The following is a 24343-nucleotide window of genomic DNA, read 5'->3' as shown; positions in this document are numbered from 1 at the left end:
GTCTCTTTTTCTCTCTTTTCTTCTCACCTTTCTTCTTCTTGTGATATAGAAGGAACAACCCAAGATTTCATCATGCTACTCAGAACAGCGAACAATTTAAAACTTATATAAATTATTTCTGGAATTGTCCACTTAATATTTTCGGGCTGCCTTGATGGTAGGTAACTGAAAATGTGGAAAGTGAAACTACGAAAAAGGGAAGACCACTGTATTGTATTAGTCTATTTTGCATTGTTATAAAGGAAATACCTGAGACTGGGTAATTTATTTAAAAAAAAAAAAAAAGGTTTATTTGGCTCACAGTTCTACAGACTATACAAACATGGTACCAACATCTGCTTCTGGTGAGGGGTTCAGGGAGGTTCCAAGGCAGAAGGCTAAGGGGGAGCAGGTGTGGCACGTGCTGAGAGAAGAACCAAGAGAGACGGGGGAGGTGCCAAGCTCTTTTAAACAATTAGCTCTCTCATGAACTTATGGAGCAAGAACTCACTCATTATTGCAGAGAGGGCACCAAGCCATTCACAGGGGATCTGCCCCCATAATCAAAATACCTCCCCCAGGCCGTACCTCTAACACTGGGGATCAAATTTCAACATGAGATTTGGAGGGGACAAACATCTAAACTATATAATCTATCTTCCTTTTTTTTCCTGTAAAGTTTGCCAAATTAGTTTATAATCAAGTAAGTATGCTCGCATTGATTATGATCAATGTGATTTTTCATGTTGCCTCTGTAATGTGATGAAAATGCGTTTTTTCTTTTATTATACTCTTAAGAAATTCCTAGAAAAGTAAATTTAAGTAGAGGTTATCCAAAGTAGAAAAAAAGTAAGGGTTCTCAGTAACAAAAGTATGAGTTTTATAACATATGAAAGAATGAAGCCAAGGTGCCACAAAGAGTCTTATTTGCTGTGAGGAAAGTAGTTCCCAGACAGGTAGAGATTCCAAAATCATCATCCGTGGGCTTACGGATTGCCATAATGACCATCATGGCACAGTCTTGCTTCTAACCAGAGAGTTCATTTCATAGCAAAAATTTGTCAACAATAGGCTCATACTGGTGAAATGTATTGTTCTTATCATCCCTATCACCCTGAAGCAGTCATGATGGAATGGCCTTTTGGAATATAATTTATTGTGGCAGCTAAATGACAACACTTTTTGGAACTGCAATAGTGTCCTATAGAAACAATTCTCAAACTACTTGGTGTCAGGACCCCTTTTATTAATATATGCTTAAAATTATTGAAGACCCCAAAAGAGATTTTTTTAATTGGGGTTATACTTATTGATATTTACTGTTTTAGAAATTAAAATTAAGAAAATTTAAAAATATTTATCAATTCATTTGGAAATAATAAACCTATTATGTGTTAATATAAGTGGAATTTTTATGAAATTGTCTATATTTTCCAAAACAAAAAAATGAGAAGAGTAGCATTGTTATACATTTTTGTAAATGTTTTTAATGTCTGACTTAATGAAGATAGCTGAATATGTTTTTATGGAACTTTATGAAGAATATCCTGCCCCAAACAGAGACATTATTGGAAAGGGAGTAGTATTTTAATAGATTTTTCAGATGTGAAACCATATTAATAAATTTTTCATACTCTGTTATGTTAAAATCCATTGGTCAATGCTGCACTTTTGAGTGGAGCTTTCATGCAGACATGATTTTTTAATACCATGCATTGATCATTTGGAAAATACTGGGTCACTGAGTTCACTGAGTTAGGCAGATGTTCCAAAATTACATAGTATCAAAAATCACACATCCACTAATATCACCAGCAATCTTATCAGAATTTTATCACTGACAACAAATAAAGTCAGTTTTTTATTTTCTCTGTCAGGCTCATTTGAGTCATTTTCAAGAGAATGTCTGTCAAATACTCAGGTTTGAATAAGTATAGTTTGTCAGTGATTTTTTTCAAGTAAAAGTGGTGTTCTATTTAAAGAAAAAACTGACTTCAGTTTACAACTCAATCATACTTTTCCTTGAGAAAACCATTAAGCGTAGGCTTGCAGCACAAGTGATATTTGTGTATTTCCCTTTTTGTCACACAGAACAGTAAAAAATGTGTACTCAAGTGTCAAAATTTAATAAAACTAATATATTTTACCTCTTTGTCAAGATGATCTTTTTTTTTCTATTTTGTCTATGATAGAAAGGATGGTCTTAATGTTACAAAAATATTTTCCTATGTTTTATTCTAAAAGCTTTAAAGTTTTAGCTTCTGCATTTAGAGGTCTAGGATCAATTTTAATTTAATTTTTGTGGGTGGTGTAAGGTAAGGGTCACGGTCCTCTCTTTTTACCATGATGATATCTAGTTTTTCCAGTGCCATTTGTTGGAAAGTTTATCTTTTCCCAATTGATTTACCTTGGAACCTTTGTAAAAAAAAATCATGTAAGAGTGTAATTTCTGGACTCTGTTCTGTTCCATTGATCTATATGTCTATCCTTAAGCCAATAACATCTATCTTGGTTAACGTGGCTTTGTAATAAGTTTAAAAACCAGGCAAATTTTAGTTCTTTTTCAAAATTGTTTTAGCTGAGCCTTTTGTGTTTCCAAATAAATTCTAGAATCAGCTTGTGAATTTCTACAAAAAAAAAATTAAGATTTTAACTGGGATTGAATTGACTCTAAAGAACAATTTGGAGATAACTGATAGCTTAACAATATCAAGTATTCCAAATCATGAACATGGTATATTTTTTGATGTATTTAGTCTTTTAATTTCTCTTGGCAATGCTTTGTAGTATTCAGTGTAGAAGTCTTAAACATCTTTTGTTAAACTTATCCCTAAGTATATCATATTTTGGATGATACTATAAATGGAATTGTTTTTACTTTAATTTTCCAGTTGTTTGTTGCCAGTATATAAAAATACAATTGATTCCTACATTGACCTTGCACCATATGACCTTCTTGAATTTACCTGTTATACTCTAGCAACATTTCTCTGGATTCCTTAAAATTTTCTATGTACACCGTAACGTTACTTTTCCTTTTCAAACTATATGAATTTTTTTCTTTTTATTTTTTTGCACTGATTAGGTTCTCCCGTACAGTTTTGAAAAGTAGTGAGGGCAGACATCTTTGTCTTTCTTTCAATCTTAGGATAAAAGCATTCAGTCTTTCACATTTACTCTAATGTTTCCTCTAGGTTTTTCAGAGATATGCTTTATCAGACTGAGGAGTTTTCCTTTTATTCTGAGTTTATGAAGATGTATTGCATAGTTTCAAGTGACTTCCATGTGCACTTGAAGAGAATGTGTACTCTGCTGTTCTTGGGTGAAGTATCCTATAAATGTCTATAAAGTTTGTTGATAGTGTTATTCAAGTCTTCTATATCCTTGCTGATTTTCTGTCTATGTTCTACATCAAATATTGAGAAAGAAATGTTGAAATCACCAAATATAATTGTGGATTTTTCTACTTCTTATTTCAATTTTGCCAGTTTTTTTTTTTGTTTGTTTTTTGTTTTTTGTTTTTTTTTTTTTGAGACAGAGTCTCACTCTGTTGCCCAGGCTAGAGTGAGTGCCGTGGCGTCAGCCTAGCTCACAGCAACCTCAAACTCCTGAGCTCAAGCAATCCTCCTGTCTCAGCCTCCCGAGTAGCTGGGACTACAGGCATGCACTACCATGCCCGGCTAATTTTTTCTATATATATTTTTAGCTGTCCATATAATTTCTTTCTATTTTTAGTAGAGATGGGGTCTCGCTCTTGCTCAGGCTGGTCTCGAACTCCTGAGCTCAAACGATCCGCCCACCTCGGCCTCCCAGAGTGCTAGGATTACAGGCGTGAGCCACCGCGCCCGGCCTAATTTTGCCAGTTTTTGTTTCATATATTTTGAAGCCCTGATGTGTCTTCTTGAAAAATTGATCCCATTATTATTATGATATGTCCCTATCTATTCCTAGTAGTGTGGATTGTTCTGAAGTCTACTTTGCCATATATTTATATAGTCCTTCCCATTTTCCTACAATAGTATAAGTTATATCTTTTCATATCCTTTTACTTTTAACCTATTTTTGTCTTTATATTTTAAGTGAGTTTCTTATAGATAGCATATTGTTGTGTCTTGCTTTTTCATCCAGCCTGACAATCTATGCATTTAATTGACATATTTAGACCACACACATTTAAAGTAATCATAAATATGATTAAGTTTCAACCTATCATATTGCTATTTCTTTTCAATTTGTCTCATCTGTTCTTAGATCTTTTTTTTCTCTTCTCCTATCTTCTTTTGAATTAACTGAGAGTTTTTTAGTATTTAATTTTATTTATGCCTCTCAATTTAGGGGTGTGTGTGTGTGTGTGTGGTTGCTCTAGGATTTGTAAAATTCATCTTTAAATTATCACTGTCTACATTAAAATAATATTATACCACTTCACATATAATGTTAAGACCCTTAAAGCCATGTACTTCCATTTCCCCTCCCATCTTTTGTCCCATGTTTATCAGACATTTTACTTCTACATACACTACAAACCCCATAATACATGGGTCACCATGTCCAATGGGCTTAATCTGGCTCACTATCTGTTTTCATGAATTAAGTTTTATTGAAATATAGCAGTGACCATTCTTTTACATATTGTCTATGGCTGCTGTAGTACCACAACAACAACAGAGTTGGGTAGTTGCCATAGAGACCATGCAACATGCAAAGCCTATAATATTTACTATCTGATCCTTTATAGAAAACATTTTCAATCCCTGTCAGATACATATTTATTATTTTTTATTTAAATAGTCGGTTATCTTACTAAAAATATAAAAAATAATTTTACATTTACCCATATAGTTACCATTTGTGATGCTAACTATTCATTTGTGTAGATCCAGGTTTGCATCTAGTACCATTTTCCTCCTGCCTAAAAAGTTTACTTTAATATTTTTTGTAATGTGGGTCTTTGGGCAACAAATTGTCTCAGCTTTTGTTTGTCTGAAAAGCTTATATTTTCCCATTGTTTTTGAAAGATATTTTCACTGGGTATAGAATTTCAGGTTAACAGCCTCCGCACTTTCCAACCACCGAGCATTTTAAATCCTTTTTTTTCTTCCCCTCCATCTACTCTATCACTCCAGTTACATATATTTTAGACTACTTGGGATTGCCACACATATCACTGATACTCTATTCATTCTTCAGTTGTTTTTTAAATCTTTATGCTTCATTTGGGATAGTTTTGATCACTATGTCTTCAATTACTGAATATTTTTCTTGAAGTGACTAATCTGCTGTTATTCCTATCCAGCTAAAATTTCATTTTAGGTATTCTGTTTTTCATCCCTAAAAGTTTTACTCTATGTCTTCCATTTTTCTCCTCATTGTTTTTTAATTTTTCTTTGAATTCTTGAACATATTTTTGTTATTTATAACCATTGTGTAAAGCTCTTGATAATTCCACCAACTCTGTCATTACTGAGCTGGTTTCTACTTAACTAATTTTTTTCCGGGTATGGGTCATATTTTCCTGGTTCTTTGCATGTCTAGTAATTTTTGACTGGATGTCAAACATTGTGATTTTGCATTGTTGAGTGTGGATTTTGTTGTGATCATTTAGAGAATGAACTTTGGCAGGACAACAGATTTCCCCTAGGATGGGAGAAGAGCCAAAGGTTGAGTTGATCACTAATGGCCAATGATGTAATCAATCATGCCTACATAATGAAACCTCCATAGAAACCCAAAAGGACAGTGTTCAAAGAGCTTCCAGGTTGGTGGACAAGAACATATCTACATGCCATGTGGGTGGCATAGCTCAGCTCCATGAGGATGGATGCTCTTATGTTTGGGACCCTTCCAGACTTCATCCTATGTATTTCTTCATCTGGATGTTTACCTGTATCCTTTGTAATATTCTTTATAATAAACCATGTTTCCTGAGTTCTGTGAGTTGTCCTAGCAAATTAATCAAATCCAAGAAGAGGGGGTCATGGGATTACCAATTTATAGCTGGTCAGTCAGAAGCATAGATCAAAACCTAGGGCTTGCAATTGACATCTGAAGTAGAGGGCAGTCTTATAGGACTGACTAATCCCTTAACCTGTGAGATCTGATGGGATTTCCAGGAAGATAATGTCAGAATTGAATTAGAGGACACTGACTAGTGTCCACTTGAGAATTGCTTGGTGTGTGGGGAAAAAAACCTTCTGACATCTGGTGTCCGAAGTGTTGTACTGAGTGACTGAGAGTACAGAGTAGGAGAAAGTACTTTAGTTTTTCCTATCTCTAATAGGGGACATCTTAGGATCTTAGGAAACAAGAAAATAATCCTAAACTGATGTGGAAAACAACTTTGAGACTATATTATTCCAACCATTATATGCTATAAGTATTTATAATCTCAGAAGAACTTTTTAACCCAGCTTCTAACTCTTTCTACCACCGAGCACTAGATGGTGCCAGGTATTTGTCTGCAATGATTCAATAATCTGTTCTACTTGAAATATAAGTTAAGCATCCAAGACAATAGAATCAAAGATGATATTTTCTGTAACTTATAAATAAAACGTGTTGTTAAACAAATAGAGAAATTGAGAAAATATAAATGAAGTAAATAAGAAGTCTCCTTTGAGCAAGTTTTTGTACTAAAAAAATATGACAGTTTGAAATTATACCACTTAGAATCTGTCCTAGTGTAGGATGATATTTCACAAGTACTGCCTTGATCCCGTCTTGGAGTCATGGCTAAAACTCTTAATTACCCTTTGTAGGCAGTTTGCCAAGCTCCTATCCCAACTACTTCCCTCGTCAGGCCTAACACTCCTGGGCTAAAATACACACATATCTAACTGCCAGAGGCCCCAGATACTTAGCACCCAAGCATAGCCTCTTCTTTCTTTAGCCTACAGAATTATTCAAAATACCCAATCCCCAGGAAGCCCAAGAAATCTAGCTAACCCCATCCTGTTTGCCATACATAAGCTTCCTGCAGCTCCATCTTGCTGTTACTCTGTCCTTGAGTACAACACCCCCAGCCATGGTAGCCTTCTCTGCTTTAGAGCTGTAAGTAACAAAGAGATCTGTCTTTCATCTATCTGAGTGTCTTTATATTATGTCCCACCATCAAAAGAAGCTTTAAATCTTACAAAACATCTAGTCTGATCCTGATTGCAACACCAGCTGTGACTGACAGCTGCCTAGGGTCCACTGCACTGACTACAAATTATCTCTGCCAAGTAATGCCCATGGCCAAGATCTTGCATTTTCATGGTGCTTTATAAATTTCATATCACATGGCTATGTTTTGACTTACTTTAGTGATCACTACAGCTTGTAAGGAAAAGAAGAATGATGTACCAATTTGATAGATGAGGGTAAGGATATGATCTGCCACCCAGAGGCAAAGCCAGAGGTGAAACATCTTTTGGTTTTTAATTTAGTGCTATTTCCACCACACCCTCCTTCCCACTACTTAATGTAGCATTGTCTTTTTAAATAAAATATTTGTATTTAAAGAGTACACAAGTAACTGTTACCTCCTGGTAAAGCCACTCCTTCCTTCTCCTTCAACACCAAGGACAAAAGAATTTAAGTGTAGGCCACAGAACTTCTTAAGCTTGACACTACCACCACCCACATTGCAAAGTATAGTGTAAGGGACCCTCAGAGCTCTGACATTTCTGGAAATACAGCCCTTCTGTAGCCTTAATTCTGTCCACAATAGGATTGAAAAAGAGCTCGGCACACTTCTAGTGAGACCCTCATTCTACCACACACACAACTTCTACTTAGCCCAACCAACCCTTACACCTTACCTCACCACTAATAATAAGCTAAGAGACCAGTCCCAAGAAGGGGGCTATAATTAGAACTGATTATCCACCTTCCTAGAAGACTACTAATCCTATCATGCTCTATATCCTTGCTTACCACACTCACCACAAGAATCCTTGGCCACCAGATCATCCCTCATCATAGATTCTTACCCTAGTACAGTCCCCTACAATTGCCTAACGTGAATCAAACTCCAATCCTGACACAACCCCGAAGTCCTTCTACTGTAACTGTCATAAAAAAAAATCCTTATATCCTTCAACTGCTTTGATGAATGTTTCCTTTACTTCCTTTATCTAATTGAAACTGACTATCCCTTAAGAACAAAGCAGGCTTCCTTTGTAGCCCTCTCAAGGAGTAGCTACTTTTTAATCCTACAACCTACATACAAAGGCTTTTCAAAGGATTAATTGCAACCCATTAGTGAGTGGTGAAATCAATTTAGTGGGTAGTAAACAGAAAACTTTTTAAACGAAGTAACAGAATAGAAAACACCAGCATATACTGTGTGTAGTTAAGGTAAATATTGTTTTATGAAGATTATATAAAATTTATATATTCAATTATATAAATGATGAGTGTGCTGGATCACAATGTAAAAGACATGTTTCTCATCATAAATCATAACAATATATATTATATTTCAAACACATATATACACACAAATATATACACTGCACATATTCAAAAACATATGATTTGAATATGTATTTGAAACTGCTTTCCACCATCTAGGGTTAGCAGTCAAGTAAGTGTTCTATTTGCTCCTCATTTCTGCCTCAAGTACCATTTTCCTCCTTCCTCCCTAAATAATGTCCAGCTGCTCGAAGCACATGTGATCAAGCCATTCCATACCCTACACCTCCTTGTTATTACTAACATCACCTATCACACTCTTGGTCATTTTCCTTTCATTAGAAACTCCATAAATTGTCTTACTATCACTCTCTCCAAAACCCCATCATCATTCCTGGTAACTTCAACATCCATGTAGACAATCCATCTCATCATGCATACAAGTATGCACAAGTATGACTGTATTCCTTGCTAAGATACTGAAATATTTTCACATCCACTGTCAGTCCCCTTGGATGTCATGCCCCAGTGCTCTGACCTCTGTACCAGGATTCACCAGACCTCTCCACAATTCAGAAACCAAAGGGAATGAACTGGCAGAACAAGGTGCCTGCAGAACCCTGCACCAGCACTATAGGTTACATCTATTTTGATGGGTACAAGCCCAGGCTAGTAGTGGTAGTTAAAAATTTTGAATACTATTCTGGCTAACACCCTAGCCTCTCAGTTCCTTGACTTTCTCTTACCTTAAATGATCATGCCCACCACCTCAGCCACTTGATTCTCACCATCATACGCTGTACCTAGTTACTACTAACAACTGCAACCCTTCCCAAATTTCCAGTTCAGGCACCCCATTCTGCCCCCTACACCTCTAGCTCACTCTATTCCAACCAATTGTTCTACTTCACTGAGATTCAGAAATAAAGTTTATCTTTTAATCCCATCTTTGCACTGCCTATCATCCTCCTAACACCCTCTTTTCACCCATTATTCAGCTTTATCATTTATTGAATTCTTAATATATTCTCACATCAACCCTATGATGTAGGTATAATGACATTCATTTTATAGGTTAGGAAGCTGAGGCTTATATAGGTAAATCAGCCTGGGATTATAGAAATAAAAAGTGATGGGTCTAGAATTTGAAATATCTCAACCACTATTTCCTTGACGGTACACTAGGAATAAAAATAATTTACCTCCCTGAGTGATGAAGATCACATGTACATAAAAGCACTTTGTAAACTGTAAAGTACCCTACAAATGTTAGCTATAAATATTTACTAATGACTAGGAAGCCCTTACTCTTCCTCCCCACAGGAGTTCTAACTCAAGATCTCCCTTAGCCTTCCCCTTCCTTTATCGCCACGGATGAAGAGGAAGCAACTGTCTCCACTGCCCCTTTGATAGAAAATTCGTCTCTGACTTCAAGCTTCAAAACGGATTGGAAGAAAAATAGTGTTATATGGTGGTTCGTTTCTAAATTAGCATTGAAAGTATAGTTTCATTATGTTTGAACAGCCTTTTATAAGCTAGGCTGCTAATTCATTACAATCAACTGATTAATAAAAGAACTTTTATAACACTATCTTTTCCTAAACTGGTGAATATTTGCCTTGTACTTTCCTATTCAAACCACAGCAGAACAGAAGTTCAGAAATGAAGGAGCCAATGCTAAGCAAAAGACTGAGTCTTTTAAAGTCTTTTGAAGTTTTATAGAAAACTTGGAACCTTAAATGTCTCGGACCTCTTCCTGAGCCCCAGGAAGAACACTACTGTGTCCTAAGGAATTCTATATTCCACACATTAGAATCCAGCTATGGACTCAATTCACCCCATTCTGTTTTGCCAGAATTCCAGCCCAGGACCACTAAGTTTCCTTACAATGATATAATTAGAACCGTCGGGTATATCATTTCCTTATAAACACAAATATAGTAACTCCCTAACACCTGACACAGCAAATAAAAAATCCTTGATCCCTTATTATTTCTATCAATTTCCCTATTTCATTTCTTCTATACTCTAGACTGACACCTGTGTGTTCTTCATTCCACGGCATGTCACAGCATGTCCATTTCTGCCTTCTGATGCTATCTGGGCTGCCCTTCCTACATTTCACCTTCAAAGCTGATCTTGAAATTCTTCTACCAGAAAGTCTTAAAAAGGTGGAATCATCTACCTGCTACTCACTGCATACTTAATTATCCCACCTTGTTACATTGCATAGGAGTTTGTACTTGTCCATATAATTCCTGTGAAAGATAAGGTACCACTCTGGTGACAGGTGCACCAGATTAGAAGTCAGACCAGGGCTCAATTCCAGACTGTACTCACTTAATACCCCTGAACTCCTGTAGAGATAATAGCTACCCCTCACAGAGTTTGTTGATTGATAGCTAAAGAGATGGAACATCAAAGCATAATGTAAAGAAAGTTTGCATTTATTCCCTGTGGTGTTTAAGATAAGGTTCTGGCATGATGTAGATGTTTATGAAATATTAATGACCCACTATCTCTTGCCATTAGGCCAAAGCCTATTTGGCCTCTTTTTTTTTTTTTTTTTTTTGGATACACTCTCACACTGGTTTGTTTCCCAAAGAAGAAAAGAGAAGAGCCTGTGCTGTTATAGTATCTACCAGTTTTCCCCAAATACTCTTTTTAGGCAAAGTCAGGTTTAGGTGCTTGGCTATATTCAATTTCACAATGTGTGACAGAAACAATGCTAAGTGTTCATCAAACCCCATTGCCTTTTCTTCTAGGCATACATACTACTTCCCAGCCACCCTGAAGTTAATTGGGGCCATATGACCATGCACATGAATTCTGTCTAAGGGAATGGGGTGAAAATGATGTATGCCACTTCCAGGACTGGCCCCTACTATCACCAAGTCAGCCACAGCTCTCCTCCCTTATCCAAAGCCCACAAACCGAACTATTCCAAGGCCACAGGGATGGTAGAGCCACTAGATGCAAGGAACCTGGTCCTTCCACGAATGCAAGGAGCAGACAGCCCACACACTGGCCCCAACCAACCTTCTACACACTGTGACTTATATGAAACATAAGCCTTCATGGAGGTAAGCCACTGAGACAATGGTTTTGCTAGCCTACCCCAATTAATACACCTTGTATTTATCAACAGCAGTAGTATAAGTGAAAAGAACCCCTGGACTTAGTTCTAGGACCTGGAATACAAATTCTGGCACTACTACTCTCCCCACATACCCCATGATCTGCTCCTAGAATATACTTACCCTTTCCCAATTGCATCTTTAGCACATTCTCCTCTTCTCATTATACAATTCCCCCCCACTTTTCTCTGCCTCAAGATTTCTGTGAGGCCTTCCCATACATGGTCACTTCTCTTTGCCCTGAATGCAAAGTACATTCCTCTGTTTTAGCATCTATTATGCTTTATTACAAATATTTGTTCACATGTGCTTTCAGACTGAGAATTCTTTCTTTGATTCCCAGCATTTACTTACAGTGTCTGGCACATATTAGAAAATAAATATGCATTCAAGGAATGATTGTCATATACGACCTTAAGTGAATCACTTATTTTTTAAGTCTATTAAATAAATTTTATAAAATTGTTGTGATGATGAAATAATGAATGTGAATGTAGTTTGTAGGTTATAAACAGATTCTAACAGTAATGGTTTTATTCTGTTTTGTAGGCCCTTCTCATCTTTTCCAGGCAAGTCCATCTTAATGCTTCAAGATAGCACTGTCCAACAGAAATATAATGCAAGCCACATTTGTAATTTAAAAACGATTAGTAGCCATATTAAGAAAGTTAAAAGTAGGCAAAAATAATTCTAATAATATACTTGACCCAGCATACCCAAAATATCGCCCATACGTTATTTTACATTTTTAAAAATTAAGTCTTCTAAGTCTGGTATGAATCTTAAACTTGTGTCTCTTTTCAGACTACCCACATTTCGAGAGCTCAGATGTCACATTTGGCTAGTGGCTCCCGCAAACTGGACAATGCATCTGCAAGGCCTATTTCAGATAGCAACATTTTAGTGAAGTCAACCTGACTATTCTTCAGTCAGAATCAGTAACTCCTCCTCAATGCTCTCTCAAGCCCTTTATCCCCGCTATCTTGAAACCCAGAGGGTAAGCTCCTCGAGGAATTCCAAACTGTTGACTCAAGAAATCGCTCTCAGCGATGGTCTGGCCTATAACAGGCGGTTATTAAATTCGAGGTAATCAATGAACCCATGTGCAAAGAACCCCGGGGGGGGGGGGTCAGTGGCCAGGACGGAAATGGCCAGTCAGGGAAGAGTGCCGGCGAGCTAGCACCCCAGGCGGGGACCCAGGCGTCCGCCGCCCATCAGCCCGCGGCTTCGTCGGTGCCGCTGGCGCCAAGGTCCCGGGCTCGGCCTGCTCGCGGACGCTGGAGCTGCGGCTCCGCCCTCCTTCCTCCCTCTCCACCCCTGCGCCGCCGCCGCCGCCGCCGCCGCCGCCGCCGCCGCCGAGCCCCGGAAGCGGGCGGGGATTTCCTGTGCCGGCCCCGCCCGCTGAGCCACCGTCTCCGCCTGTCGCTGCCTCAGCCGGCCGCCGGCTCCGAGACGCGAGCCGAGGGCTGAGGGGAGGGGCAGGCGGCGCCCGGGAGGGAGGCACCGGGCCTCGGGCCAAGCCGACCCGGGTGAGTGGGGCCGGGCCGGAGGGAGCCGCGGCTGGAAGGAGATGCGCCTGGCTTCCCGGGGCGGCCCCGGGGCGGCGGGTCGGGGCTTGGTCACCCAGGGGGGCGGGGAGGAGGATCGACGCGGCCTCCGGGTTGCTTCCTTTTCCGGCAATCGGCCCCATTGACGTTCTGTGCCCGCCCCTCGCCCTGTCTCCCCGTGCCCACGGTAGCTGTCAGGCCCCGTGGGCTCCCGTCGCTGTCACTCGCGCACCGGTTATCCCATGGCTCCCTTTCTCTTCACTTGCTCAAGCCCCAGCTCACGGGAAACCTGTTTTCTGACCTCACTTCCCCTGCTCCAGTTCTGCCTTGCTCGGATTCTCTGAAATCTGACCCTCTCCAGGGGCACTGTGACAAGCAGGAGGGAAGAAGCAACCTTACTCCTGAGCAGGCTCCCGGCCCGCCCACGCCCCACCCGCGGCTGGGGCCAGGGTTCTCTTGATGGTCGGAGCGCGACTAGCGCCCCTGTGCCCTTGGGCTACTCATTTCGATAACATGGCCCTTTTTCTGTCCAACAGTATTGGCTGCAAAAACTTCCTTCTGCTGGTGCCTTGCCACCCAGATATGTGAGGAAAGAGGCGGGGCGGGGGGAATGAAAGCCCTAGAACCCAGACTCCAGTGTACTTGGGATCATCTTGGAACCAGGAGAAATCAGGTTAGGGCTGCCACCTTAACTGCACAGGTGCTGTCTCTGGGTGAACATCTTAGGAAATGCAGGCTAAGGACAGGTACCCATTCCCTCCTTTGCTGAGATTTCTCCCAGCGCTTCCACAGGTTTTCTGTCAGTTGTCTGGAAAGGCTGACAGCTGGCCCAGTGGGCTCTGCAGAAAGGCTTCCCATCAAGGGACTCTGCTACTGGGGGAGATGGAAAAATGGGTTTTAGACAGGTGTCCAGATATTTAGCTAGAGGTAAAACCCTGGGGTGGGGTGGGGGTATTTGCCAAGGGACCTAAAGAAAAAGAAAGACTTAGGGTAAAGGGGGAACTTGTGCCCTGTGTGTTAAAAGTGAAAAGAATACAGAGGCTGAAATTCAGAGAAGAGAGCTAAGTGGAAGTTTCCCTTTATTGCTCTATTAGGAATTTTACTTTCTCATGAGAAGTTTCTAAAAAGGAAACCTCCTAAGCTGGGAATCAGTCCAGGATGATCCCATGAGGCCCTGATCCATCTTTGGACTTCTGAGATGAAAGGGGAATTTGTTCTTCCTGTGCATTGGGCTTAGGATTCCCACCTATCTCTTTTGTCAAAGACAAATAGGCAAGAAAATAAATGACTTGACATCTGTCATTACCTATGGTGGCCTTCTGGATTCTTGCAAATGCTATTGAATGGATGTAAGTGAGCCAGGATAGTTACCAAGGTTCTGACCTGTTCTTGGAAGCCTTTCACTGGCTCTGACTGCTTGGGTATTGAATAAGAATCACAAAAATATGTTGCCAAGCAGAAAGAGATTCCGCACAGTCTCATAATAGACTATTTCTCTGTCATAAGGCAGGGAGGCCCCTATCACAACACAAGTGAGACTGTCCTGCTCTTAAGATGTCCAAAGAAAAGAAAAGCCCACAATCTGGTCTTGTATACTATAAGACTATTAAGAATTTTTTTTATTTAACCTAAATCTCTTCTCTTTCAATCAAAACTCATTTCTTCTGTTTGATCTATATATAGAAGACACCTACCTCTCTTTTTATTCATTGGTAGTATCATTCATCAGCCTTCTCCAGACTAAACGACGTCCATTGTTAACTTTTCTAATGGCTGTATTTCCCATCCCTTTCTTGACTTTCATTTCTTCTGATGAACACACTAGCTTCTCCATACCCTTCTTTAAAATTGAATATACTTTTCTAATGAGATCTGACTGGTGCCTGCCAAACAAACAACTTTGTTCCTGTGTCTCAAATCTCATAGCTATTAATTCACCCAGGGTCATGTTAGCAGTGCTGCTTCCCCTTTTTCCACCTCAGGTTCAAACCCAGAAAGTTCTTTTTTACTATTCCCAATTAAATATCAGCTCCTCACTGACAATTTCTCATCTGCTAAGAGTTGCTTTGGAGTCTTACACCTGCTTATCAAGTCCCTAGTCTTTCTACCATATTTAGTACCAGTCGTCACTTTCTATATGAGAGTGACAGATCATGTGTCTCCTTGTTGAGGCTTGTCCTCAATGAGGTACCATTTGGTTCAGCCTCATAAAAGAGGTGTGTGATCATGACATCCATACACCCCTTGGCTGTAGTAATCATTTCATTCTAAACCAGTTAATGAGAATGTGATTTGTAGCAGAAAATCTTATGTATGATTACATCCATCTTTGTTGAGTGCGGGTCTAGTGTATTCTTTCCTGCATGTTTCCAAATTGCTTACTTTGTGTACTTTTTTGATGCTTGAAATTAAATGGATAGCTTTTGAATTTCCAGGATTGTTGTTGTTGTTTTAAATGAACTCCCAGCCTTCAGGGATATTCTGTTTCTACCATGAAGTTCCCAAAATAACAGTTAGTGACTTTGCTATGTGGCACCTGCCAATTTCTTAGTTCCTCCAAGAAGCTTGGCTCAGGCTCTGTTGATTGGAACACATCAAGCTTTTAAAGTTCATCTTCTATCAAGCTCCTCCTATCTAGTTTTATCTATTATCCCTGGGGCTGTTCTCCATAACTTCCTTAGGAATACTACCTCTTTCCATTTTCATGGGCATAGCTGATGTGAATTTGTTCCAGGTCACGATTTGGGTTTGCAGCAAAAATGCTTTCAGAACAGACAGCAGCCTTGGGGACAGGATGGGAGTCAATGAATGTACAGCTGGATGGAGCAGAGCCCCAGGTGGAAAGGGGAGGCCAGGAAGAGGGGCCATGGAGAACAGCGCCAGGGCCACTGGAACACCTTTGCTGTGACCTTGAAGAGGAGCCACAGTCCCTTCAGGAAAAGGGTGAGAGCCCATCGGGTATGTGTGAAGCACAATGCATGGAATAGTCTCCTAATCTCTGTTCAAAAAGTAGAGATAAAAATTCCCAAATTGCCATGGACTGAAGAGCATAACCAATACCAGGACTAGTCCATTCTTCCTGAGCCTTGGTTCTTGCATAATCCCTCTCTCAGCATGCAAGCACGTAGTGATATTGAATGTGGAGATGAAGGAAGTGACAGCAACAATGATTACTGTTGGAGAACATACCTGGTTAGATGTACTTTACTAAATGAAAATTACATTCAAGTAATATAAATTCAAACCACAGCTAGTCTAACTAAAAGCCACCTAATACCTTTTCAGAACATTTTGAGTAAAAGCCTCTTCATCTACCCTTATGCATTTGAGTTTTACCAATGGGAATAGATATAGGAGAAGATGTGACCTTTAAGACCCTCTAAAATGGGGCCCAGACTCTTAATGGAAAAGGGTGGATAGTTCATCTCTAATGGTTCCTCTCTCCCCTCTCCAGCTCAGTCTGCTCCCTGGGTTCCTACAATTCCCCAGGAGGGGAGCACTGGAGATTGGGAAATGGCAGCTGCACTTCTTGCGGCCGGATCACAGGTGGGCTTTGCTTCCCTTGGCCTCTCCCAAGGTCGCATTGCTGCTGACTTTCTGTGGCTTTAGCATCATCCCATTGATTTGTTAGTTCACATGATTACCAATGGTATGTTCATCTTGTAACTGAATAGATTCCATTCCTTTCCAAGGAGCTCATAAGACCCTTGGAAAATTAAGTGGAAGCATAACAAGAATTCCTTTATGTTAGGATTTTTAAATGGATGGGTGTGTGTTATCCACAGGGGGATTTTACTAACAATTAATTAGCTTCCTTTAAGAAATAAATCTAGAAAAAAAAAAGAAATAAATCTAGAAAGATTAAGAAAAGAGGAAGAAAACTTAGAAGAACATAAAGTAGACAGGATTGGGTAGATGATGGATCATTTATGGACAAGAAAAAAGAAAGAGGGCCAGGCACATTGGCTTATGCCTGTAATCCTACTACTCTGGGAGGCTGAAGCAGGAGGATGGCTTGAGATCAGGAATTCAAGACCAGCCTGAGCAAAAGCAAGACCTCATCTCTTCTAAAAATAGAAAAAATTAGCTGGGCATGGTGGCATGCACTAGTAGTCCCAGCTACTTGGGAGGCTGAAGCAGGAGGATCACTTGAGCCCAGGAGTTTGACATTACTGTGAGGTAGGGTGACGCCACTGCACTCTAGCCCAGGCAACAGAGTGAGACTCTGTTTCAAAGAAAAAAAAAAAAAAAAAAAAAGAAGAAGAAGAAGAAAGAAAGATATAAACAGAGGCAGAGCCAGAGAGGGGAAATAGGTTTAGATTCAGAAGGCAACAGGAGAGCCATGGAAAGATAATAATAATAGTACTAATAGGAGTATACTGTAAGAGTGCTTACCATGCATGCTGTTTTCTGAGTACTTTGTATATTTTAACTGATTTAATTCTGAGAACAACTCAGTTATCCCATTTTGCAGATGAGAAAATGGGGTAGGGAGAGATTAAGGCACATGTATAAGGTCATAGTGCTAGTAAGTGGCAAAGCTAAGGGTCACTTGGCTTTAGATTCTGAGCTCCTAACCACCATACTGTGCAGCCTAAAAAGATAAGGTGTGGTAAAGGATGCAAGAAAGAACGTTGTATCTGTATTATTTTGTGCTGATGAAAAAAGGAAAGGTCAAATGGAGAAAGGAAGAGAAGCTATGGAATTTCCGCAATAAAGAGTAAGGCAGTTGAGAAGAGACTGAGTGGATATCTGTAATTAAACAGAGGGAGTGCTGAGTTTGTGCTGTCTCCAGCTTCTCATAGTCCCACTTAGGAAACTTCTCTAGCAACATTACCCTCACTCACTCTTGACCATCTGCCTTTACTCCTCTCTTCGTTTCCCCTTTACAAAAACTATGTGCCCTACCTGAGGGGCTCTGGGCAATTATTTTCCTAGATCCTTTCTTGCCCTATCTCCTCTACGACCTCAGCCTTTTATACTGAGATCACATTTTCCTTAAACAGCTGCTGACAGAGGATGCTACATTTTGTTTCAGGGCCTGGTAACCATCAAGGATGTGTCACTGTGCTTCTCTCAGGAGGAGTGGCGGAGCCTGGACCCCTCTCAGACAGACTTTTATGGAGAATATGTCATGCAGGAAAACTGTGGGATAGTAGTCTCTCTGAGTAAGCATGACCTTCCCTAGCCACTAGAAGATTGTACTCTGGGAGGATAGAGCCATCTGCTTCGAGCTGTTGGGTAGTGACTGTCTAGGATTCTTTCCGTGACAGGGAATCTATCTAGGCTTCCTCTAAGGAAAGAACACTAAGGATAATCTCAAGAGAATGGGAGTAAAGCATCATTTTTAAAAAACAATAGCAAATAATGCTGAACTGTGGAGTAAAGAACTTGAGGCTTTTCTTGGTTGAGAATTGGGAGGTTCTTACAAAGCAGAGAAAGGGACATCTGGAACTGGGTCCTTGGAAACTTGGAGACCATCTAGGGGAAGATGAGGACATGGCGGGTGGAACAGCTGTGGTAGGACTACAGTGAAGTTATGACCACAAAGGACAATGGGCTAAAAGTATTTGAGTGGAAGAGAACAGGCTCATTGGGACGGAGAGTGTGAATTTCTAGACAAAGAAGAAGGATTTAACAGAAATAGTGGGTGAGGAGAGGTTTATATCTGGCCTTCTTCTATCTAGAGTTCTAAGGAATAATCTAGGAAATAGCTTTTTCCAGAAATAGAGAATTACTGTTGAACTAATTGGCATCTCTATTTTCCTTTCCCATGTAGGATTTCCAATTCCCAAACTGGACATGCTTTCTCAACTAGAAGGAGGAGAAGAACAATGGGTCCCTGACTCCCAGGACTTAGAGGAGAGGGACATTCTGAGGGTCACATACACAGGTGAGGACCTAAAATAACTTTTAGCCACTGCCTTCACCTCACTTGAGGTGTCATTATTACATAGTTCTCTAATCTCTCTGCCACAGAGGGTTATAGAGTCAAAAGGATTAAAAATCTTCTTCTTCAAAAGCAAGGCAGTATAGCAGAATGGTTTAGAGGAGTGGACAGGCTCTGGAGCCAAACTTTGTGGATTAGAATTCTGGACTATCCCTGTGGAACCTTGGAAAAGTAATTAACCTCTCTTCAGTTTCCTCATCTATGAATTATTGTGAGAATTAAATATATTAACATATTAGAATGGTAGAACAGTGCCAAGCACATAGTAAGCACTCAATAAATATTAGTTGTTGTTATTGTTGATGCTGCTGTTCAACCTCCCACCCATTTCAGGAATGCCTTCCACAATCTCTCTAGTGTTGCTGAGAGGTGGTCACTGAGCCAGTGATGATTGCAGCACATATTCCTTAACTTTCTCCATCTATGCTTAGGCAGGAAGATGGTGGTAAATGGTAATAAATAGTAGTAAATAAATAATAGTAATAAATAATAACAATAGCATATACCAGTTATTGAGTGCTTACTATGCACAGATACTGTGCTATCTGTCTTATAACAACCTTGAGAGAGAGGTGTTATTTTATAGAAGAAATGAAGGCTTAGAGAACTTAAGTGGGAAAATTGAGATTCACACTTAGGTAATCTGCCTCCTAAACCTAGACTTTTAACCTCTACATCTATTGCATTATCTTGTACGATATCAGAATATGTTCTCTCTGTGCTTCTGGGGTGAGATTTGGGCCTTGACATCATACAACTTCTCCTCTGACTTAGGTCCTGGTGTACTCTCTTGTAACTCCCCTCTTGGGGTCGGTATTTTACCTTCTCTACAGGAGACGGAAGTGAACATGAGGGGGATACCCCTGAACTAGAAGCAGAACCTCCCAGAATGTTATCCAGTGTTTCTGAAGATACTGTTCTTTGGAACCCAGAGCAGGATGAGACCTGGGATTCCATGCCCAGGGGTTCTAGAGGAATGCTCCTGGGTCCCCCTTTTCTTCAGGAAGATAGCTTCTCAAACCTTCTATGTAGCACAGAGATGGATTCCCTGTTAAGACCCCACACATGCCCCCAGTGTGGGAAACAGTTTGTGTGGGGCTCCCACCTTGCCAGGCATCAGCAAACACACACTGGGGAGAGGCCCTACAGCTGCCTCAAGTGTGAGAAGAGCTTTGGGCGAAGACATCACCTCATCAGGCACCAGAAAACCCACCTACATGACAAGCCTAGCAGGTGCTCTGAGTGTGGCAAGAATTTCCGATGCAACTCCCATCTGGCCAGCCACCAGAGAGTGCATGCAGAAGGTAAATCCTGCAAGTCCCAAGAGGTTGGAGAGATCCCTGGGGCAAGGAAACGGCAGCGTGCCCCACCAGTGCCAAAGTGTCATGTGTGCACTGAATGTGGGAAGAGCTTTGGCAGAAGGCATCACCTTGTGAGACACTGGCTGACCCATACTGGGGAGAAGCCCTTCCAGTGCCCTCGCTGTGAGAAGAGCTTTGGCCGCAAACATCACCTGGACAGGCATCTGCTGACCCACCAGGGGCAAAGTCCCCGGAGCAGCTGGGACAGAGGGACGTCTGTCTTTTGAAATCCATTTCTGCTATAGCTGTGGTCAAGCCTATCAGCCGGTGCTACCAGGAGTCACTGCCAGAGCTGCCCCTCTCCTATACCCCAGTGGCCGGAATCATGAGCTCTGACCCCATCCCTAGGAAGATGAGGTCCCAGCATTGGCCAGGGCATTTCTCACCAGTTCTGTGAGACACCACATAAAACCAGAGTCCTTCGGGCAAAACTTTTGGGAAACAGTGCATACTACATGGGCTGATATTCAGCCTGAGCCCATTCTCCAGGATACAATGGTACCTGCAGTTTATGGCTGACGTCCATTCTGATTGGTTGGATTCTGTGCCATACCAATTGTTAAATATTTTGAGTATCAACCTTGTATACTATAACTATTATATTTTCTATATATATATATATACACAGGAAGATCATTCTAGCATATTAAAGGCTCTGAAATCTTATGCGGTAGAGGCCTTCTGAGCTTCTTTTAATGCAATGTTTCCTAAATTTATTTGGCCTTGATATCCTTTCTATTTCACATCCCACAGAACTGGTGAGTCCATGAAACACACTCTGGTGAACACTGGGTTAGAGAGTAATGAAGAACCAAGAAGAGATAGTGATCAGGTACCCAGAACCCCCTTTTTTTATCTATATGAAAGCCTGGGGGTCAGAACTTGTTCCTGTGAGAGTCTGTCACTCTTACCCCGATCATCTATATACATCTACGCCTCTCAATCCCACCTGATGAAAAATAGAAAGAATAACCTGTTCACCTCCTTATTCCTACTCCCTTCATCCTGCACATACATACATGGAGCTGAGAGATCACACAACAATGCTAAGAGATGGACCTAATACTCCCAAGTAACCCAGGCCCATACAGAAGAAAAAACTTATCTCCTTGAACAGACCCTTCCTCTTGATTGTGTCTTTATGTGTCTATGTGTCTATGTGTGCAGGTCTTTGAAGAGAGCATGCTAAGTGCAAACTATACAAGCTAGGTTTTCTAGGGGCTGTGTTCTGGGGATAAGGGTAGTGGGGATTGTATGGGGTTTTGTGTTTTGTTTCAAGATAGCAAGTAATCTGAGTAAGGGAGCCCTACTGGAAAGCGTTAAATGTTAAATGATGGGTTAAGTTGTGGCAGTTGAGTACAAAGCTTTCCCCAGTATCACTGAGATCGAGACAACTGTGGATGTATATGTCTCGATCTGAATCTCTAGGCTGCAGATTGTTTTTACCTGGGAGAAGAGAGAAAGAGAAGTCTTCAGTGAGGTGAGCTGTTTCTTGTTGATTTCAGGCAAGGTGCATATAGAAGCTTTGTGCTGAGTGGGATTTTTTGTTTTGTTTTAAGTGCTGGGAAATTAGGATAGGAATCACAGTGTTTGCAATTTGTTGTCATCACTCTTATTTGACTCTGATTGCCTCATAAAGGGGGAAGAGTTATTCTTTAGGATCTCATTCTCTCAGAAACAGAACTTTAAGGGAAATGGCTGTGGCTTAGCTTTTCAGCTGATGCAGGGTAATGAACTTTCTGCTTGGGTTTCCTCCCAATTCTGGAAAGGTGTCCACATTATTAACTTCCTAGGACTTGTACAAGTATTCTAGCATCTGTTAGTTGATGACTTGGTCATTGTTTCTATTTATTGATGGTTGTGTTAATACAAATCTTATAATTTAAAAATTATCGTGTATGTAAAAGCGGTTTGGGGTTAGGGAGGAAGAGGAGCAAAAAGGATGAAAGAGGGATATTTTCTCTTTAATGCTTAGATTTGGGTTTTTCCCTAAGACACTTTTTTCTTAGCCACAATTGGTGGAATGAACCAGAGAGGCAAGAGTAAGTGAGCTACAACAACCTAGTTTAGTGACTGTCCCATTTGCTTAGGAAAAACTGGGCAAACCGTAGCTCCTCAGAGTCCTGGACCTAAATGGAATTAAAATAGGGTCATTCTGCTGACTGGGCTTCTGAGAATATATGTCACTTGAGCAGCCAAGCTCCCACTTCCCTTCTGCCTCTCACAATAGTCTTTCTTTGCCTGGAATGCAATTCTCTTGCTTATGTTCCTATGAAAACAGCAAAAGGGCCAGCCCTTTGTAAGGCAGGCCTTGCCCTAGGTCCTCAAAGACAGGAGCATTTTAGGATTAGTATTAGGAGATGCCCCAGGGAATAGGAGAGTATTGGGTTCCAGTAATAAATCTGGACTATGCCATTTCCTTTAGTCTCCTATTTTAATATAAGTCTTTAATACAAATCAGGTCTATGTAAGCAATGGTTCAGAACCTGTTTTGGATCGCAGACCTGTTGGCGAATCTGATAGAAGCCAGAAACCCACTTTTGAGAAAACTAGACATTTGCAAATCACTCAGTTTTGCATACTCCTTTAGCAGGTTCAGCCCATCCATGAAATCACTAAACTGGCTTCAAAGAAAGGGAGTTATCCTGATCCAAAATTGTCATATATTTGTGTCAAGAATTACAAGGCAAGTATCACCAAATATTTTAAGGACTAAGGTACCAGAGACATCAGGGTGTAAGGATGGAGTCTAGTATTTAATGACTAGAAGGCTGTTGCTTACATTCTACTCTATATTTTTTAAAGATCTGACATGCTGAAAAATCCAGCTTCTCACAGACCTTCTTTTAAGGACTTGTGGGAAGTGATATTCCTTACTATCAGATCACACCTCCTAATAACTACATGTTAACTCCAACTTTTACCTGTTTTAGTAAATGTGGGGATAGAAAGTGAAGCCCCCAAAGTGTAGGTGCAGTTATAGCACCCAGCTGAAAGGCATCATGCAGTCTAAGATCCTTCTGCAAAAGGGGCAATCCTTTGGGTCATTTCTGTGTACCATTGTCTTCTCTACCTCGGTCCAATACCACCTTCCTTGGACAAAAAATAAAACAAGCAACAGCCATCAGATGAGTGAATAGATCTGAATTTTTCCCACAGGGAATCAGCCTCAAACTTTCATGTTCACAACTCCCTTCTGCCACATGTCTACCCTATCCCCTTTAAATAAAAAATGTCTCTGTGTTCTCTTTGGGCAAAATATAAAACAGGGACATTAATCTTCAGGAACCTGTCACAATTTTCCAACTGTGGTGCCTGTATCCTATTCTAAGTATCCTCCCTTTTCCACCCCAACATAGTATCTCTTGCACAGGAAAATGTAACTCAAAGTGTTAGCTTTTCTCAAAGCTATTAGGTCATTAAATATGAAATGTCCGATTTCGAATCAAAAGTTTATTATATCTCAAATAAGCAGTACAATTAATCAAAGTATGCGCCTAAAACTATCAACACAGTTTTGCCATCTTAACAGTAGCTTGCTTATGCCAACAGTGAAGAAGCCTGCAGAGTGAATGGTGATGAAATCATGAAAGGCTTTTTCCACAGCTTGTTGAGAATTAAATATTTTTCCTTGCAAAAAGTGGTCGAAAGCCTTGGAGAAGTGGTAGCCAGTGGTGCAAGGTCTGGTGAATACAGTGGATGACAGAGAGTTTCCAAGACAGCTTGTGTAGTTTCAGCAGCGTTGTTTTTTGTGACATGTGGTCCTGTAAGAGGATTGGCCTGTCTTACTGACCAATCTCAGCTGCTTAATTGCAAGCATCCTCATCATTTCGTCCAATTGGTTGCAGTAGATGTCCGCTGTAATCGATTGGCCAGGTTTCATGAAGCTGTAGTGGGTAATACCAGCACTGGACGACCAAACAGACACCATTAGCTTTTGTTGATGAATATTCAGTTTTAGACTGTGTTTTG

The 24343-nt window shown here is 40.4% G+C and overlaps 1 protein-coding gene across 2 annotated transcripts; it reads left to right on the top strand.

Moving 5' to 3' along the window:
• The first annotated feature begins 12942 nt into the window (after positions 1-12942).
• ZNF641 (zinc finger protein 641) lies at positions 12943-20972 on the top strand. 2 transcript variants are annotated; one of them, XM_069490142.1, is made up of 6 exons: positions 12943-13042; positions 15795-16018; positions 16515-16606; positions 18099-18228; positions 18840-18953; positions 19844-20972. In XM_069490142.1, the coding sequence occupies exons 2-6, from the start codon at positions 15820-15822 to the stop codon at positions 20596-20598; spliced, it is 1290 nt and encodes a 429-aa protein (XP_069346243.1). In that variant the 5' UTR covers positions 12943-13042; positions 15795-15819; the 3' UTR covers positions 20599-20972. The 2 variants fall into 2 exon arrangements, with proteins under 2 accessions (XP_069346243.1, XP_069346242.1); XM_069490141.1 differs by lacking the exon at positions 12943-13042 and adding an exon at positions 13790-13806 and having other exon boundaries at positions 15795-16003.
• The last annotated feature ends 3371 nt before the right edge of the window (positions 20973-24343 follow it).

Source organism: Eulemur rufifrons, chromosome 16 (assembly GCF_041146395.1).
Source record: "Eulemur rufifrons isolate Redbay chromosome 16, OSU_ERuf_1, whole genome shotgun sequence".
NCBI classification, from domain to species: domain Eukaryota; kingdom Metazoa; phylum Chordata; class Mammalia; order Primates; family Lemuridae; genus Eulemur; species Eulemur rufifrons.
This window is presented reverse-complemented; position numbering and strand designations above follow the sequence as displayed.